General features: G+C 45.2%; 1 protein-coding gene across 1 annotated transcript in view; it reads right to left on the bottom strand.

Moving 5' to 3' along the window:
- USP43 (ubiquitin specific peptidase 43) overlaps positions 1-18744 on the bottom strand; it is a 1198532-nt gene that overhangs the window by 540138 nt on the left and 639650 nt on the right. Inside the window, exons 5-6 of the mRNA XM_078654683.1 lie at positions 17736-17871; positions 14609-14756 (exon numbers count right to left, since the gene is read on the bottom strand). Coding sequence (XP_078510809.1) covers positions 14609-14756; positions 17736-17871 — 284 coding nt within the window. The remainder of the gene's footprint in view (positions 1-14608; positions 14757-17735; positions 17872-18744) is intronic.

The following is an 18744-nucleotide window of genomic DNA, read 5'->3' as shown; positions in this document are numbered from 1 at the left end:
TCCTTAATATAATAATCCTCTGAGGATGGATACATATTTGCGTGGCGGCCCCTGGCAGGGATTTGGCGGCCTCCGGCTCTGTCCACTTCCAAACACCCTGACCCCCCCTCTTTACTGGCCTCCGCCCCGCCTGGACCTCCTCTTCGAGGGCCCCCTACCTACACTCCCTGCCCAGGGCCACCATGAGCCTAAAGCCACCCCTGCTTAGAGGGATGTCACTCTGAACAATACTTTGTCTTTCAAAGACAGGTGTTTCGAGGTGAGTTCTGTCGTGGAGTTCCTCGGTGCAAAATCGTTTTCAGGCTTTCTGGTTAATACAGGGAGGGGAGACAGAAACTAAAAACTCTGCTCGCAGCAGGTAAAGACAGATGAGAAAATACCAGGTGCACGGGCCCCTGCTGTCTCTTACTTAGGGTAGGTGAGGGCAGGATCCTAACCAGGTCTCTGGATTTGTTGATCCGCAGCTGGGCTGCCGCTTCCCATGTACAGCTCGAGAACAAGCCCTAAGAGCCCCCCCCCACCAGTAGGAGTTTCTAGGTTTTTGAACCAGCACAGCGTTTATTTTCCATCCCATATTGTTCTAAAAGCCGGGTTGGTTTTCAATGACTACACATCAAGCAAGCCTGTCCTTTGCCCAACTTAGAAGACAGGCAAACAACAGGGGCCCGCAACACTCAGAGCCATCTGATGGGCTCAGCCAGCCTTGGCGCTTCATGGAGTGTGGGAATGGCAAACAGATAGACGCAAATCTCTCTTAGTTGTAACGAACGTGACTGTTTATCCAACCACAGGCCTCAGAGATGAATGATATTCAGTAATTGTGAAACGGTGCCAACAAAGACGCACACATATGTTTATATGGTAAAAACTCCAGTAGTACACGCAGCAATCCCTAAACAGATTATCATCTCACCACTAAATGAAATACACCACGAGCCCTTTATTCTAGTCTAGGTGAGAGTGGGGGTTTAGAGGCTGTAAGCATTGCCCTGTGACCCTGCACCAATGGGTAGAAAAACATGACCACTTACAGGTGAACTGTGGTCAGTAAAGAGAGAACACACACTGTTTGATGAGCAAGCCCACGAGCTAAAGATAGCGGAAGCCTTTCCTCGGTAGCGCCTAACTCTGAATATGGCTGCCCAAGGGTCACACGGTGTGGCAGGGACTGGGCTGCTTACCTGCTCGGATCAGTTTGAGGTGGCGGTGCATGTTTCAGTCACAGCTACACTGCAGCTTGTCGATGAGTTTAAAACTAACTCGCCGGGACAGTACCAGAGACGAGGAAAAATATCACAAGATAGACAACGGTGCCCTCCCCCAACCAACCGATGAGTTACCATGAAAACCCACGAGTGACTCACTCTGAAATTCCATGAACATGAAATAAAAATGTGCGTGCACTCACATATCAGCTAAACACAATTTAGCTTCACAATTACAATGGCAATGGCAGTTAAACACACACAGCTGTGTTTTCCTTTCTAAATGAAAGCGGGGCATATGCTACCAGAGAAAGGGGGGATACATAATGGGCATGCATGTGCTTACTTTGCCCGGCTGTCCCGGTGCCACACAGCAGCAGCAGCAAGAGCAGATAATAACAACAAAGTGTGGTCCTCAGCAAACGCCATTGTGGGAATGAAAAAAGAAAGTGCTCACTGAGCAATTAGAAGACACTGTGTCATGCCGCGGAGTAAAAAATCATGTCATGGTGGGCGTGGCCAAGAGTGGACAAGGTTGTAACCAGGAGGGACTAAGACGCCTCCTTTTCAATCCTGAGCCTGCGTTTACCATGGAGGATGACGCCAGCGTGACACCAGCGAATGAAAAAGATGGACGGGGCTTCTGAAAGCTTCGGAATCCGTATTGATTCCAAGAAGCCTTCGCATGGTGAGTGCAACGCATGCGCTGATAACGACAGGCAAGACCTAAAAAGTAGGAGGAAGGTCTAGCTTTCAAGAGGGTCTGCATGGACAAGGTCTGTGAGACTTCACTGAAATTAGCCCAGGAGCCATTAATTTTGTAACCGCCGTGTACCTGGCCTCCTTTTCTAGGATGGAGGAGATGGATAGCTCGATCTTACTGGTGTTTTGAAGATGCTTGTGAATTCCTTGCATCTCAGCTTTGGCGCTTGAACTGAGAGCACATTGATGTTATCAGCAGTGAGTTTTGCACTACATAGAAAAGCTTTCTAGGGTGATTTCTGGCTTTGCTCAATTAATTTCTGACAGCAGTTGATTTAGCTTCAGAGATGAGGGCTATGCATTGTTTTCTTTTCAATCTAAAATTTACAAGATTTTTCAACTTTTGTTTTGCCCCCCTGCACCCAACTCTGTTACGGTCTGATGGGGCGTTTGGAATAGCAGACAAAACTGGATGGAAAAATAATGGACATTTCCACAAGTGACCAATGATGGCACAGCTGTCAGAGAGTTTGGGAAAGAAAGAGCGAGAAACATTCACTGCAGGATTTTGGGAGCAAATATGGACACATGTGTTGAAGAGTTCAGCACCGTGTCTACATTGCTCTTCTGCATTACATAGCACATAGTACTCATTAATCCAGCCATCCTGTGCTGCAGAATTGAGGAAGAAAAGTCTAAACAACACTATTGATCACTACCCGAATTAGGCCATTCATTCATCCAGTAGCCTGTGTCCCTTCCCTCCTTCCTCATTAGCCTTCCACTTTGATCTTCTGACTGGACACATGTAAACTTAATTTGTACAAATGTCATTTGTACTACTCTTTGCAGAGTTCTTCAGTCTGTGGGGCACGCCACCATCTCAGTGGGGGGGGCGCACTCCACACTAAGGTTTTACCTTTGTTGGTACTTTACTGTCCCGAGGCATCACAAGTCTTCACCCTTTTCAAATGGGAATTTTTTTATTAGCAAGTACCCGTTACAGAGGGCTTGAGGGGGAGGGAGGGCAAATAGATAAGGCACGACTTGCGCTTTTGATCTGTAAAGAGAGAACAGTTAACCTTCCCAGGAGGGAGTTAATTAGTAGAGCTGAAATACTTGGGCTGCAGTGGGAGGCATGGTCTCCTCTGCTAAAACCAAAAGCAAATGTACAGACAGTCCTGTTCCTTCGAGTTCGATTTCATAACAGAAGAGACTTCTTGTCTCCCACTGCAGCTGAAATGACTGCCTGTTCCTTTCTTTCAGTTTTAGCAAAGGATGTCTCCCACTGCAGCTAAAGCATTTCAGCTCTAGGAGTTTAACCCCGTCCTGGGAGGGTTAGCTCTTAGCAGAAAGGAGACAAAGTTTCTTTTAAATTTACACAGGCAGGTGCCGCAACACCCACAGGGCTTCAAGTTACCAACAGAAAAATGCCAGCCAGCCATGTGTTTTTAAAACAGCCTGCAAATTGCTTGTCTTGACACTACATTTAAAAAAAAAATGTTTTTATTTATTTATTCAGAGCAGCAGGTTTGGTACAAAAAAAACAACATAAAGACAGAGCACGAGTTATACACTTCCATTCCCATTACATTCATAATAAAGAAAAAAGGCATCAATCCAATATATAAACATAAGTCCAATAAAATCCTCATTAACCAAGGTATTCCCTAAAGACTCCCTGTAGGAAATGGAACCCCCGGCCGGCCAGGGCTTGCGCCACAGCCAGTCAGAGACCGCCACTCCTATATAAAGTCGACCCCTGCTCGCCCTCTAGGTAACGCGGCGCGGGCAGTCAGGCCTATCTCGGAGGACATGTGTGAAGCATTTGCGCACGCACCCACCAACAGCAACATCCCAGGCCTCCCACAAAAGGAACTCCACACGAAGTATATATGAAAATAGTCTTTGTATTAGACAGGACACATAGGAACATACACTTTACAAGGGGCACAAGGCACGGCAGGGGTTACCAGGGAAAAGGTACAGGGCAGGGCCAAGGGACCACTGCCAGTGGTACGCATCTGATGGAACTGGCATTAGAACACATATCTCCTGGGAGCTTCCTAGAACTAGCAGTAGACTCACTCTGACCAGGGATCACATACATGAGACATGGGGTACTCAGGCTGGAAGGGACAAGGTACATAACACAACAGAGGCCCCCATCAGCAGGGCTACACATAGTCAATCAGCAGGGCAACACATAGTAATCCTCAGCATCACATGCATATTAGTCCGTAGCACCCCCTAGGCCAGATGACCATCCTGGGGCAGGGGCGCCTTAGAGTCTCGGTGTCCAAAGGGGCCTGAGAGGGCCCGGGCAAACCTAAACGTGGCAGCGGCCCACGAAGTGCTGGGCCGCTGAGGGACTTGGGCGGAGCCTTGCAGGCTCAGGGGGACAGGAGGGCAATGGTGGAGCCTCTCGAGGCTCAGGGAAACATGGTGGGGCCTCTCGGGGCCCAGGCAGGGCCAGGGACACGTGGTGGGGCCTCTCGGGGCCCAGGCAGGGTCGGGGACACGTGGTGAGGCCTCTCGGGGCCCAGGCAGGGCCGGGGACACGTGGTGGGGCCTCTCGGGGCCCAGGTAGGATCAGGGACACGTTGGAGCCTCCTCGGGGCTCGGGGCAAGAACTGTGGGCAGGCGGGGCCCCCCCCTCGGGGGACCCGGCATCACTGAGGGCCCCCGGGGCCGTGACGGAGCCTCGCGGGGCTCAGGGCAAGAACTGTGGGCCGGTGGGATCCCCCCTCGGGGGACCCGCTATCACTGGGGGGCCGCGGGCCTCCAGGCCCACGTGCGCTCGCGCTGGAGGGGAGGGGCGAGCACCGACAATGTGCTCCGACGCCCCGCCTCCCCTCCGGCCGCACTCACCGGTTCTATGCTGGACTCTCCTCGCTCTCCGGGGGCTCGGCGGCATTGGGGGACAATACAGGCACGCGGAGTAGGCTCCCGCCACTACCTGTCCTACTTCTGCTTCGTGCGGTCCCCTCACGAGGCGGCCGGGTTCCCTGGGCTTCCGGGTGCGCGTGGGGACGCCCCCAAGGTCGGGCCAATCCCCGCGCGGCCCAGCAATGACGCGGGAGGAGTCCCGGCGGCCAGGACCAATGGCAGTGTGGTAATGCCTTCTCCGGGGCCGCCAATGGCAGCGCGGCCCTGGAAGGGGAGGCGGGTGCAGCGCCTCCACAGCCGACTCCGGGCTGCAGCGGTGAACTCGGGGAGGTAGCGAGGAGTAGGCTCCCTCGTAAATATGCCAAACAAGGGGATAGGCGAGGTAGGCACTCGCTGGGCGTCTGGCACCTCCGTGGAGTAGGGCAAACGCCGGGTGGCACCGGCTCGATGAATCCAGCGCTCCCCAAGCGCTAGAGAATAGATACAGCGCTCCCAGCGCTATAGGGGGAAAATAGAGCGCTCCCAGAGCGGTAGAGGGGGAAGGCAAGCAGCAGAGTCCAGCAAAGAGTCCAGGGGCTGGGCAGGGCCCAGGGAGGCCAGCCAACCCTGAGCCCACGCAGCAGCAGCCCCTGGCAGGGTTCCAGTCAGGAGAAGCAGGAAGAAGAAGAGGGAGAGAAAAGGGCCCACCCTCCTTTTATACAGGAGCTCCCTTTGTCTCCAAAAGGGGCAGGCAGGGAGAGAACCAGCTGGAACTGGTTATAAGGAATTTCTTGGTGCTGGCCAGGCCAGGGACACTGGACGCACCCCCGGGGGGGTGGGGCCAGCCTGGTGGGGGAAGGCCCAGCCGGCTTCAGCCAATCACGCGCCAGCACACCTACTGCACACACACACCAAGGTCTAGAAGGGGCCCTTCCCTTCTAGCCACACGCATGCCACATATGTCATCTTGTAGCATTCAACCTCACGAGCGCACACATACCAAACACGGCCCGGCACGTCCCACGCATCGGGAACTGCCAGAGCCACATACATCCCCCATGCATTCCTATGGGCGGCAGGTCTCTCTCACCACGCACACACTCAGGAGGGGACTCACCATCCCCCGGTCACATATACTAAGCACAACTTCAGGGATGGACCTGCCAGACGGGCCAAGTCCAACACTCCCCATATACAACACCCAATCTTACGCTTCCTCAACCCTTTCACAGAAAACAAGCCCCATTCTATTTTACAATAATTGTACATTTTTGCCCGCCACACTTCAAAAACAGGTGGATCTTTCTGTAGCCATTCAGAGGCGATGCATAAACGTGCAACCGTCATAGAAAAGAAAAGAAATTGTCTATATTCATATAAAGGGTTATCCCTATTACTCTCAGGTCCCATCCCAATAACCATCATTGCGGGAGTAATAGTAATCCTTGCTTTAATAACTAAAGATAAGAAATTCTCTATATCTGCTCTAAATCTAAACAGCTTTTCACAATTAAAAAAAAATATGTACACGGTCTGTATTGTCCTCTTGACAACGGAAACATTTACCATCAAATTTGGTCCCCCACTTAGCCATGCGTGCGGGAGTATAGTATAAATCAAAGAGAGATTTAAAAAATTGAGCCCTCAGGTTTGCAGACATCAATACATCCCTAGATAATGCGATAGGTTTCTCAAGGTTTATTTCAGACTCCCCCAGATCCCTATTCCATTTAACCTTATACTTTTCCAGGTCGTCCAAATGCTCAGCAAGTAATAATTGATAAACTTCTCCTATTCTGCGTTGACGCCTAATTTTTTTCCACTAAGAGATGGGGTAACCTAATGAAAATAACCCGCTGTAAAAAAATCCCTTATCTGCAAATATTTAAAAAAATGTGTCCTGGGAATACCATACTGTAGAACCAACTCATCAAAAGATTTGCATGCCCCTTCCTCCGAATAGAAGTTACCTAAAATTGTAATACCCTTCCTCCTCCATACTGAAGCAATATTGTCCAGACATACTCCTGGTAACAACTTCACTGCATGCAAGGGTGTATAATACGAAATTTTCCCCAATTTAATAAATACTCGGATTTGTCTCTATACATTAAAGGCACTGATTAAGACCTTGAACCGTGTGAACTTATAATAACTTCCATCCACTTCACTGAATAAGCATTGCCTAGCAAGCCCATTAAAATTTCAAAAATAGAGGGCGAGTTCGCAATACTGCTGGGCCCTTCCCCCGTAAGCATCCAACGCATTTTCAACAGAAAACAAACATAGTAATACAAAACAAAATCCGGGACTGCTAGACCCCCTCTCTCTAAAGGTAAGGTCATGTAGCGCATCGCCCGCCTAGGCTTCCCTGGACGCCAAATAAATTTACCACAAATTGACTAAGTTTTGTAGCCTGACTTTTGTCACTTCCAGGGGAATGGAGCGGAATAAATAAAGAACCTTGGGCAAAATCTTCATTTTAATAATATTACAACGTCCTATTATTGTGAAATTAAGCCGACCCCATCTATTCAAAGAGTTTTTGATATTTCCAATCAAAGAATTCCAGTTTACCTCCATCAGCTCATTAATATCAGATCGTATTTGTATACCCAGATATGTTACTTCATTAGTTACTCGGTCATCTCTATACTGGATGCTGTTTGAGCAAAATATTTGTGTTTTAGAGACATTTAATTTATAGCCTGACTTTTGCCCCAAACTCCGATGCTAGCCTCTCAATTTCTACCATTGCAACAGCAGGATCCACCGTGGTCACGGCGATATCGTCCGCATAAGCAAAAACAGAAAATTCATAATCATGGGCCCAAAAGGGGAGAATTCGAGTATTATGTAGCAGCTGTTCCAAAAATGGGTTTATGTAGAGAGCAAACAATAAGGGCGAACAGGGACAACCCTGCCGTGTGCCCCGAGTGATAGGTACCACATCTGACAGTAAACCCATTACCGAAATCTTTGCAGTGGGTTCGTTATACAATGCCTGTATAGCTGTCAAAAACTTCTGCCCAAAGCCAATTGATCCATTAACTGCCATAAATACCCCCACTCCACTCGATCGAACGCTTTTTCAGCGTCCAACAATATTAAAGCTAGTTCCCTATTTTCAGTACTAGCAATGTCAAACAATGTAACAACTTTGTTGATATGTTCCGTAGTAGGGAATAAAGCCGTGCTGATTCGCTGAAACCAGGGAAGTAATGACAGAGGAAAGTCGGTTGGCCAATATTTTAGAATAGATCTTATTGTCTGCGTTTAATAAAGAGATCGGGCGATAAGACCCAACCAGATCTGGAGGTTTACCTTTTTTGCAAAAGACGGCAATTGTGGCTTTTGACCATGATTTAGGTGGTTGCCCCACCTCTGCATGTTGGATTACCTTCAACATCTCTGGTCCCGCTGCTTTTCCTACAGCTAAACTTTTTACAGCCCTTTCTAGTTCTGTCAGTTATAGGGGAGTCTAGCCACTCCGCAATCAAAGGATCTAGTTGCGGCAATAATTGTAGCGCTGTCTCATCTCCCGATCCATTAACCCCCGAACTTCCAACTTCCTGCTGTGTGTACAGCCCAGCATAAAATCCTTGAAATATTGAGAGTATCTTTTGCGGGTCCGAATGTACCACCCCAGGCTGATCTTTCATTGTCTGTATTACTCTAGCAGATCCCTTCATTCGCAGACGGACTGCCAAAGCTTGCCTAATCGTCTCTCTAAATTCATGTAGCTGTTGTTTAGAGACAAGATATTTCCTGGTATTCTCTTCGCTCCAAAAGCACAAAACCCTTGACCTGCATTTAGCTACTGTATTTACTAACTGTGATATGTCCTGCATGCCTGCAATAATTCCTCTCATCAAAGAGCATTCTGCCACCCTGAGCGCCTCATAATGCCTGGCCAGCTCCTCCGTACTTTGCTTCTGGAGATATAGACCAATACTAAGCGCTTCCCCTCGAAAACAGGCTTTAAAAGAATCCCAAATTACAATAATAGGTGCTGACAGCCTATTCCACACAAAAAAATCCTTGATCCAAACTCCCATATGTTCCTTAAATTTATCATTTGCACATAGTTTCCTATCAAACGTAAAATGGTTATACGGCCTCCTGGCCCTGGTGACCACCAGCTCCAGAACTACTGGAGCGTGATCGGATGACACTCTTGGAAATACCTGAATAGATGCGCCATTTAACAAAGAAAAAGAAACAAAAAAATAATCCAACCTAACTAATTTTTTGTGAGGGTGTGAGTAAAACGTAAACCCCAACTGCTGTCCCATTAATTTACCCCATGCATCCACCAATCCGTGGTCTTGAGTTAAGTCGTATAGTGCTTTAAAAACTTTGGGTTTCCGAACAACGTATTTCTGGGGCCCCTCTAAAAGTGCCTGATTTGTCATATTAATATATATATCCCCACATATTATCAGAGGTGTTGGCCAGGCCGCTAATTCTATGTTTAAATCATAAAAAATGCCCGGCTCATCCAGGTTGGATCCGTAAACAGTACAAAGTGTGAAACAATACCCTTCCAAATCACATTCAACAATGGCCCACCTACCTAGCTTATCCGCCAGCCTCCGCCCAACTTTCGTAAACCTGCTAGAGGCTAGAATTGCTACACCCCTAGTTGTACCAAGCTGCCCAGAAGCCGATAATAATACAAACCCTAACTCCTTCATTACTGCTCTATTGGGCCAGGGTATATGTGTCTCCTGTAGACACAACAAGTCAGGACGAATTAAGCGAATTTCAGCTGCTACTTTTTGACGTTTTGCCCAATTGTTAAGCCCTGCTACATTTATCGTACATATCTTTAATCCTTTACCCGTCATTTTTAAATGTATACATCAATCCTCTCTCCACGGCCCCTGCTGAACTATGGCATTGAAAAGAAAAAAGAAGACACCACAGTAGACTTGCATCTCCCACTTGAAGTTTATCACCTCTTGCATGTCTGTTTTGATATGCAATCTGAATTTTGTACCATTTCCTGCTGCAAAGAAAATGTTTCCCCCTTTTTACACCCCACCAAGAACACCCCCTATCCCCCTTCACCCTTCCACCCTTAAACACCCCACCCCTACCAACCCCCCCCCCCATAACGAGGCTTTAGGACTTATGGTCCTGTAGATGCGAGCTTACCCACAACCCCCTGCCTTTGCCCACGGGCATAATGCCATCCAAACAATACATGAAACAAATAGAAAAGCCGCTAGAGAAAAGCAAAAACAAGAAGAAAATTAGTCAATAATGAATCCGTTGCCCTGTAAGCACAATACAGAGCATTCATTAAATACACCATTTACTACATCGAGCCCAGGAATTCTTTAGCTGAAGCAATTGTAGTAAAAAAGCGTGTACGCTCCTTGTAGATTACTTTCATTTTAGCAGGGAACATTAAGAATGCCTGAGGCCCCCTTAGCTTGAAATTCAGGAATCATCTGACGGTAAAACCACCGTAATTCAACTGCCTGCTTGTCTTGACACTAAATATGCTTATAAATAAATAAGTATATATACATTTGAAATGTGACTTTTCTGTCTTTTGTCAATTTTATTATCAGTCATGGACCATTCAGACAGCTAGTGAACACAATTAAAAGTGCTACTATTTATATTTGCTGTTCTAAGTATGCACAGACAAGTGCTGACAATACAGCTTTAGGTTTATCTGAAACCCTATCTTGCCGTCAATAACCTGCTGAGTTACTTCAAGTGTCTGGGAATGTGCCATGCATTCAGACAACTCGCTCTTCATTCTCGCCCTTCACGCTCACCCGGCACTCACAGAGATCACAATGCACTCATACTGATCACCATGCACTGGCACCATTCACCAGCTCACCATGCCCTCATAGTGGTCACTCTGCACTCAGAATGCACCTGTGCTGTTCACCCTGTACCTCACCCTGCAGTCACACAAGCACACTACTCACCCTGCACTCATGCAACACTTCACTCACATATCCCCTGTACTGCTCAATGTGTAAACTCACTCACATAAGACCATCACTAACCATACATTCATTTGTCCCACTCTGCACTTAAATCCACACCCAAATTCATATGGTCAGCTCACTCATTCGGCACTCGCTCCTCTAACTCTACTCTCACACTGTTGCATGTCTCACCCTGCACTCACATGGGTACTCCTGCCATCCACACAGCGCAGAGGTTTAATGTACCTGCTACAAAGAATGTGTACCATCCACATCAAAGAACTGAGTGTGGATAAACTATGAGTAGCGCTATAAAAAATTGAAATGTTTGCCAGAAAAGTGCTATAGCGAGATGGGGCGCATTGTTGGTGAGTGATAGTGAGGAAATTCATGGAGAAGGTGTAAATGAGGGACGGGTGCCAAAAAAGACTGTTGCACTATGTGGGACCAGTTCTGGGGCTAGTTCAGGAGGGGAGTGTTAGCGCCCCCCCCTCCCCCGAAGTTCGGGTCTAGTTGCGCCCCTGTACACAAGCATGTCCATGCCCACATCAAGGTTTTCGTCCTAAATTACAAGAAGACAAATTTACATGCACTGCAATCCAGCCTTTCAGGGGGTTCCTTGATAGAGGCAGCTCTTTTTTTGCCTGGATGGCCTGGAATAATTCCTAAACAGATTCTAGTAAGTACTGTTTTTATCTCATTTCTTTTTAATGTGATTGATGTGAGAGAGTCTATTACTATTTGCAGAGAGATGTTTTTGTTTCATGTAACAACCATAAAAAAAGTTTATTTTAGATCAAAACGGGTCCTCACATATGAGAAATTGGAGGATATCCCAGATATTATTCGCTGTAAAATGAGTGGGCTGCTGCTTTGTACCACAGTGAAAACACACATAGCTATCTCTGAATATTAGATGTAAACACTTTTAGAATTTCGACCATTGTGTCTGCGCACCGTTAGTAGCCTGGCTTAACCCCTTCAGCGCGGGTGACAAAGCCAGCTCGTCATGGGCGTTACCTGCGCTGCGCGCATGACGAGCTGGCTTTGTCACAATCAAGCCATTTTTCGAATTTCAGCGCACAGCAGGTAAACGCGGTAGCGCGGAAGCGGTTAAGAGAGTATGGCAGAGCTGAAAATAAATCATTTAATCTCAAAGCTGTTCTGAACAGGGGCCCCCAAAATAGTATTGGCCCAGGGCACCCAAACTCCTTAACATGCCCCTTCCACCACAAAGTCTGTCAGACAACATTGCTCTGAATTAAAATAGGCAACATCATTAATTTATTATCAGTACTATTTTTTTTAAACATAAGCCCGACGTGACCTTAACCCCCACTGCTTCAGGCAAGCAATTGATCATACCACTAAACCCCCACTACTTCAGTGAAACAACTTATCGTACCACTATGCAATTCTCAATTAGGTGTTCTTTCAGCGCCCTCTCTGTGGACCTTTCTCTTCGGATCCATAACTGGTTGGTGGGCAATTATCCCATTATAATGCTGCCTAAAACATTTGTTAATGGTTTCTAGAGAAGAATTGTTTCTCGTGTACCAACTCTGAGCTAGGAAATGCTCGAAAAATCTGATAACACAATCTCCCTTACAGTCACTGTTTTGGCTGAAAATGTCTGCACAATATTCAGCTTTGAGAGAAACTGCTATCAAAACTCTCTTCCCTTTCAGCTCGTCCTATTTATGTGAGATTGGGTTCTCAGCACTTGCAGTATTAAAGACTAAGTACCGTTCAAGACTGGATGTGGAGCACAACTAGAGGATGGCAGTAGCAAAAATCCATCCAGAGATTGACAGTCTATGTGGCTAAAAACCTGGACACCCGTCACATTTATGTTGGTGGTGTTAATATTAATCTATGTCCTGTATAAAACAAAGCATACTAGTAAAAAGAATGTGTGCACATTTTATCTTGGAAAATTGTGTTTTGAGCTGTGTAATAAGCCTCTGTCATTTCACCACACCCATTCACAAACCTGCAGTTTACTAAACACTCTTTTATTGTTTTGAACATTATTTGCCGGATATGACCCGTGATATGGGTGTGGCAGTCGATTATGTAGTGTACCAGATTCCAGAAATTTCAGTCAGGTGGTGGGGGGCCCAACATCTAAAAAAATTCAGCAGGGGGGCTCAACCTACAAAAGTTTGAAGACCTCTGTTTTAGTGTGTGCAATCATTTAGGCATATATGCGCATAGTATTGGTTGGGTTTAGAGCCTCAATATTGTATTTTTGTCACTGCATCCATAATAAAATGCAGAAACTTATTGCAAATGTGTTCTTCATGATGTTGCACTAACTGCATTGATTAGCCTAGTCGAGTCCTCCAGGTGGAAAAGGAAAAATAGCCTGTGTTAGAAACGGGAGTGAACACAAGTTGCATAAATCCCTACATGCGCATAACGTACTTAAACAGGCATTAGAAAAAGTTTGTGCATGCTTTTCCACTTTGAGAACTACTCAGAATGGAACAGTACAGGAGTAAAAATGAAATAGCGCATGTTTTTCAGCACCGCCTGGGTCCTTTCTTAGAAGGTCTCCACTGCTTCTAAAGACAGAGCCTCAGTAGTCAGAAAGCTCACACAAGATCATTCTCAAGTATTGTACTACACAGCTGGCAAGTGTGGAAATTAAAATCAGACTCCCAATGATTAAACAACACAAAGGTAACACAACACTAAGACATCTCTAAATACAGAGATGTAAATTATAAATCCTGTATTACATTTCAGACCTGTGTTTTAGGGTCTCACTTAGAACAGAGGTCAAGAAATGGTCACCTCTGTATTCCATAGCCTCATTTAAGTACGGGGAAGTGGTATTTTACCATCAGGGACACACTCTAGGTAGTCCTGGCGTGGGCTGGAATTGTATTCTAGAGGACACCTGTAGAGCGCCTTCAACATAATTCTGGCTTTCAGGCCTAGCATCCGGCACAACCATCAGAACCATGGTGTCATGGACAGGAACAAACTTAACAAAATATCCATGTACTGGGTGACAACTCCCACTGCATGGGGAACATTAGTTTTGGGAATACTAGAGAATGACACCCTCCCCCCAACACACACACACACACACACACTTTGACACTCTATTTCCAGCAAGGCAGTATTGTATGTCAATATCATTTAAACTTTTCAGTACCCTACCCATTAAGGAGTGAGGGTTGTTTTGATAGGGTTGGGAAAGGTACAAGATGAAGAAAAACAGTTGGCACGGCAAAAAGACAATCACTTATAGCAAGGCTTAGTCACAAAATAGAAACAATATCTGGCCAATGTGTTTAGATTATCACCCAGTTCAATACCATGAGTACGGTGGACATGTGTCCTTATAAATGCTAATGGAAATTTCTCAGCATCAGCACAGGGAGTTGCCACTGATCACACAATGTATTCAAGTGGAAAAGTCAGGATTAAAACCTGTGCACTACATCCCTGATTCGACAATGTGCCCACTAGATTACACGTCTCACCAGGAGACCACTCAGAAATATGCCCTGTATAATGTTACAATCTAACGGTCAACCTACTTAACTCATGCGCTTATATAAAGCTGTAGTGATCCAAGGGGAAACGGGGCATTCCCAAGAAAGGTCAGGTCTCTGAAAGAGCAGTAATGCTATAACACAGCTAGTCTCTTACTCTTCTCCCAGCCCCACCATCCCATCAGCGAGACAGAACTGTTGGCAGATTTTCTGAAGCCTCTATTGGTTTTGCTATCCTAAAGGGTTCTCTGCGCTTAACTGCAACAGGAACAGATGTTCTCGTACTACTATGTTCTGCTCACTTGTTATCATTGGGGAGCAAAGGATGTTTAAGTATGAAAGGCTGAAACAAGGGGTAGTTAGTTACCTGAGAGGTGGGAGGAACATCCACCTTTTGAGGGAGGGGGCAGAGCTTGAAAGGCATACACACTGTCACCCTCAGCAATAGCATTCAGGTCGTCATCATCAAAGAAGGAACGCTGGAATCCACTGGGATACACCTCTGCAAGAATTACCTACAAGAAAGGATGAGGGAAATGTAGCAGTAAACTCTCACAGATCTCAATAATTCAAATGACAGTACCCAAACATCTGGTTGACCTTTTCGAAGGGTTGTTTCAATCAGGTACACACTCACATCTGGTTAATGGTTGGTTAAGTCACACGCAGCCTGACATTACATTGAGAGGGGCATTCATATACACAATGGCATCAACTTGTGGTTTGGTGGGATCACAAACACAATCATTTCGGCTATGGTGTGGCAAGGTCCTGAGCAGACTGACATCAATCACGCACACAGCTGCATGTGAGGGTGTGCAACCTTATTTCGGCTAAAGTCTTTGCTTGGGTATCAAGTCTCTGACCTCTCAAAAATATTTTTTCTAGATAATACATGGACATGACATCCAACTGAGGTTAGCTATCACCCAGTGCAACCTGATAGGTAGCTAAAGATTTGCATACCCAGAAATCTGTCAAACTTGTAAACTGGTCGGGCAAGGTGGCATATACTCATGCAAATAAAAGTGAAGCACATCTGGCTCAGCTCCTGGTTTTAGTCCAACCTGCCACACACCTGTGTTGAAATAAGGTTTAACTCAATCAGATGTATCATGAAGTCCAATGCAATGTCTGGTACATTTTCTGGTACCCTTCTATCCAGTTAGGATTCTGCTCTGTCACATGCCCCGAGATGTCAAGATAAGGTTGCTCCTGATATGAGCACCAAGGTGCGTTTCACCACCTGAGATCTGATGCAGACCACCATGTTTGGCAAAGTTTTGTCTAGATTATTTGAACTTGGATTCCCAAGACTGAGATACACTCATATGCATCTTGGATTACAACTAGATTTCAGCTCCATTGAGTTCATACCTTTATTCAGGCATGGCTCCGCTCAGTCAATGCACCATAACCTGCATCATCACATTCACATACACTCAGTGTCTGGCTGAGGTGTGGCTCCGTCATATGTACCATGATGTCCAGCTAAGGCTCAGTCAGGTCATGTTCACCCTGACACCTGGCTAAAATTAGGATTTGCCAGATGCATCCTGCCTAGTTTCCAACATTTTGAAAACATTTCCAGGAACACTTTGCAGCACAGCTATCAATTACTTACTTGAAAATTTACCACACCCAATGTCCCAAAGCTGCGCCCACTCCACCCAACCCACATATTTCGCATATTTTAACTCCACCTACTTATCATACGCATATTATAGGGTCTACTCAAAAAAGAGGGAATTGCAGGGAATGGAGGCAGGAATTTCAAACTTAAGGCCAAAGTAGCTGTGTTGGAAAAATTCTCCCATTCAGCTGCAATGGCCTAAATTTTGAAATTCACATCGCAATTCCCTGCAATTCTCTGCATCACACTTGGCAGGGTTGAAATTGCAATTGCCGGGACTGTACCGGGATAGTGAATTCGCTGGGACAATCTCCAGCTTGTCAGGACTGTCCTGACAAAAACAAGACAGTTGGCAGCTATTCGCCATGGAGCCTGGCTGAGGTCTGACATTGCTGTGCTGGCCATACCGAAGACAGTTATTCCTCAATCCCAATTCTGAATTGAAGAAGCAACCCTCCATGTTCTGTAGCGCCTCTACGATCCTTGTAATTGTGTAAGCTCTGCAAATCTTGTTACTATTTGTATCTGTTCCAATAACTTTTCTGATTAGGTAAGGATCCAATTCCTCCTCTGGTACTGTGTTGAAATAAACATATGAAATACTTAAACTTTCATGCACCTCAACAAAAATGAACCAATGATGTACAAGTGCAGCTACTCTAAGTGGCCCCAGTATGTGTGAAATCTTACACTCTTAGGGGTAGCTTACCAAACTATTCCTCAGACCCCTCACCAAGGACTACTGCCAGCACATTAATGAAGTTCTGTTTAAGTGTACGGCTCCAAAAGAAAACGTTACACATGATCTACTTGCATTGCTCCTCCTTTTTTACCCAAAAAGATTTACCTCTTAAAACACCTCTCTATCCACAACGCTCTAAAATCATCTCTGTCGGTCACTTCTTTGCATGCCCCTCTATTAATGCGAATTAGGTAAAAGGTGCAGAGTATCTTTAAATAAGAGGCTTCCAAAGCGTATGAATTTTAAGGAACAATTGATTTCCTAGCAGCAATGCTTTTTAAAATGTAAGATGCCACAAGGAAGCAAACATCCAAACTTTCCAATGAGGATATTAACCTCATAGCATTTTTGGTGGATCGAACATGATACTTTAAGAACAGCTGCTTCAGATAAAATTTCCTTAAAAAATGATAACATTTGCAAAACATTTGCAGTACCATTTGCACATATATATGCAAAGTTATTAACTATAATATTGCAAGTTGAATGCACTAGTCACTTTATACACGACACTTTATAGGGTAATTTGCACAATGAAATTACTATTTGTGATTATATCAGATTAATGTTTTTATAATTATCAAAGGTTTCATCGTGTAAGTTAGATATTTTGATAAGGCTCAAATATCTAGGGCGATTATTGTTGGTAATGCATATTGTACATTGTAAGCACAAGCCACTTTATTGCGTTATTTACACACATTGAATACTGTTATCTTACGATTTTGCACATATTCTTATTAGTTTCTCTGTCCAGCATTATTATCAAAGTACGAAATGAAAGTTGTAATCTATGTTTTTTTTATGTATTCTTATATGGTTGTTATTACACACTGAATAAACCTTTGAAATTGAAATTGCATGTCCCTCTACAACAGCACATCTCTACTCATACCCCCTCTCCCCATATTCACTTCTCCCAGACCTTTATCCACAATTCACGTAGTCCTTCTTGAAGGCAACAACAGACCTTGTTTCTCAGAGTTCACAGTCTCCTTGGTGGAACAGTACAGCAAGTGGTCCACGATTTAAGCCTATTGTCAAATTCTCTAGGATGGATCACACCCTGTTTTCATCAGGCCAACATTCATGACTCGCAAATAGACAGTTCAAGAATACCTGATCCGGTGAAATCTTCCCTTCTTCGGCCACCATCTCCCGCAGGGATGTCACAGTGCCAAGGAGTGGGACTGCCAGTCCTATGCGTAGGAAGCGCTGCTGCTTGGACTGGAAGACTAAAGTGACATTCAGCGGCCTGGGAGGAAAAAAGAAGAAGCTTGTGTATAGGGTGCAGACCAACCAAACACCATATTTCAACCAACACATTTAGCGCTTTCCTTTTTTCTTGCGTTGGCTCACACAACGATCATTCCATCATTGCTGGGTTCACTCATATAATGTCACTCAACCAATGATGGCACCATTACCATCACCATAAGCTGTCCTATGGTCAACCTTTGTGAACCACCTCTGATTATAAGCAAGTTGATCAGGGTCAGAGGGGTAGGGGGTGGGGAGAGAGAAAGAGAGAACGTGTGTGTATGTGTTTAAATCTACCAAAGTCAATAAAATTAGTATGTTCAACATATCCCTTACTTACAGCAATGTAAAGCTGCAAAGACATAAGAGCTATAGATTAAAATAAACTACTACTATTATTACCCGCAGATTGCTGGTGTACATTGATCAGTCATATACAGATGTCCTCACTCAAATATTTATTTGATTTGCCTTCAGAAGGTTTATGCATGTTTAGCCCTATGGCATTCATTTACTCTTGTGATGCTTCACACTAAGAATTCTTCATGTTACACAAACGTAACACAGCAGGGCATATTGGGCCATATATTCAAGTGACCTATTGTAGTGTATACCATCTTATAAAATATTTATGGATCGCTATGGTTTTCAAATCATGTGTGGGAGCAAAGTTGGGGAAACACCCTAGCATTCTGTGCGTGCCCACCTTGGAATGGAAGGTCATACCAAGCACAGAAAAAAACACAGCCTGTCTCAATTCCTGTTTATAGGGTGCAGTATTATGTCATAAACTAACAGGCAGCATGGAAAATGGCCGAAAGCACTTTAACAATTACATTACAAAAAATATCTCTAGCCTTCAATCACT

Source organism: Lissotriton helveticus, chromosome 7 (assembly GCF_964261635.1).
Source record: "Lissotriton helveticus chromosome 7, aLisHel1.1, whole genome shotgun sequence".
Taxonomy (NCBI): domain Eukaryota; kingdom Metazoa; phylum Chordata; class Amphibia; order Caudata; family Salamandridae; genus Lissotriton; species Lissotriton helveticus.
The sequence above is the reverse complement of the archived record's forward strand: the minus strand, read 5'-3'. Positions and strand labels throughout refer to the sequence as shown.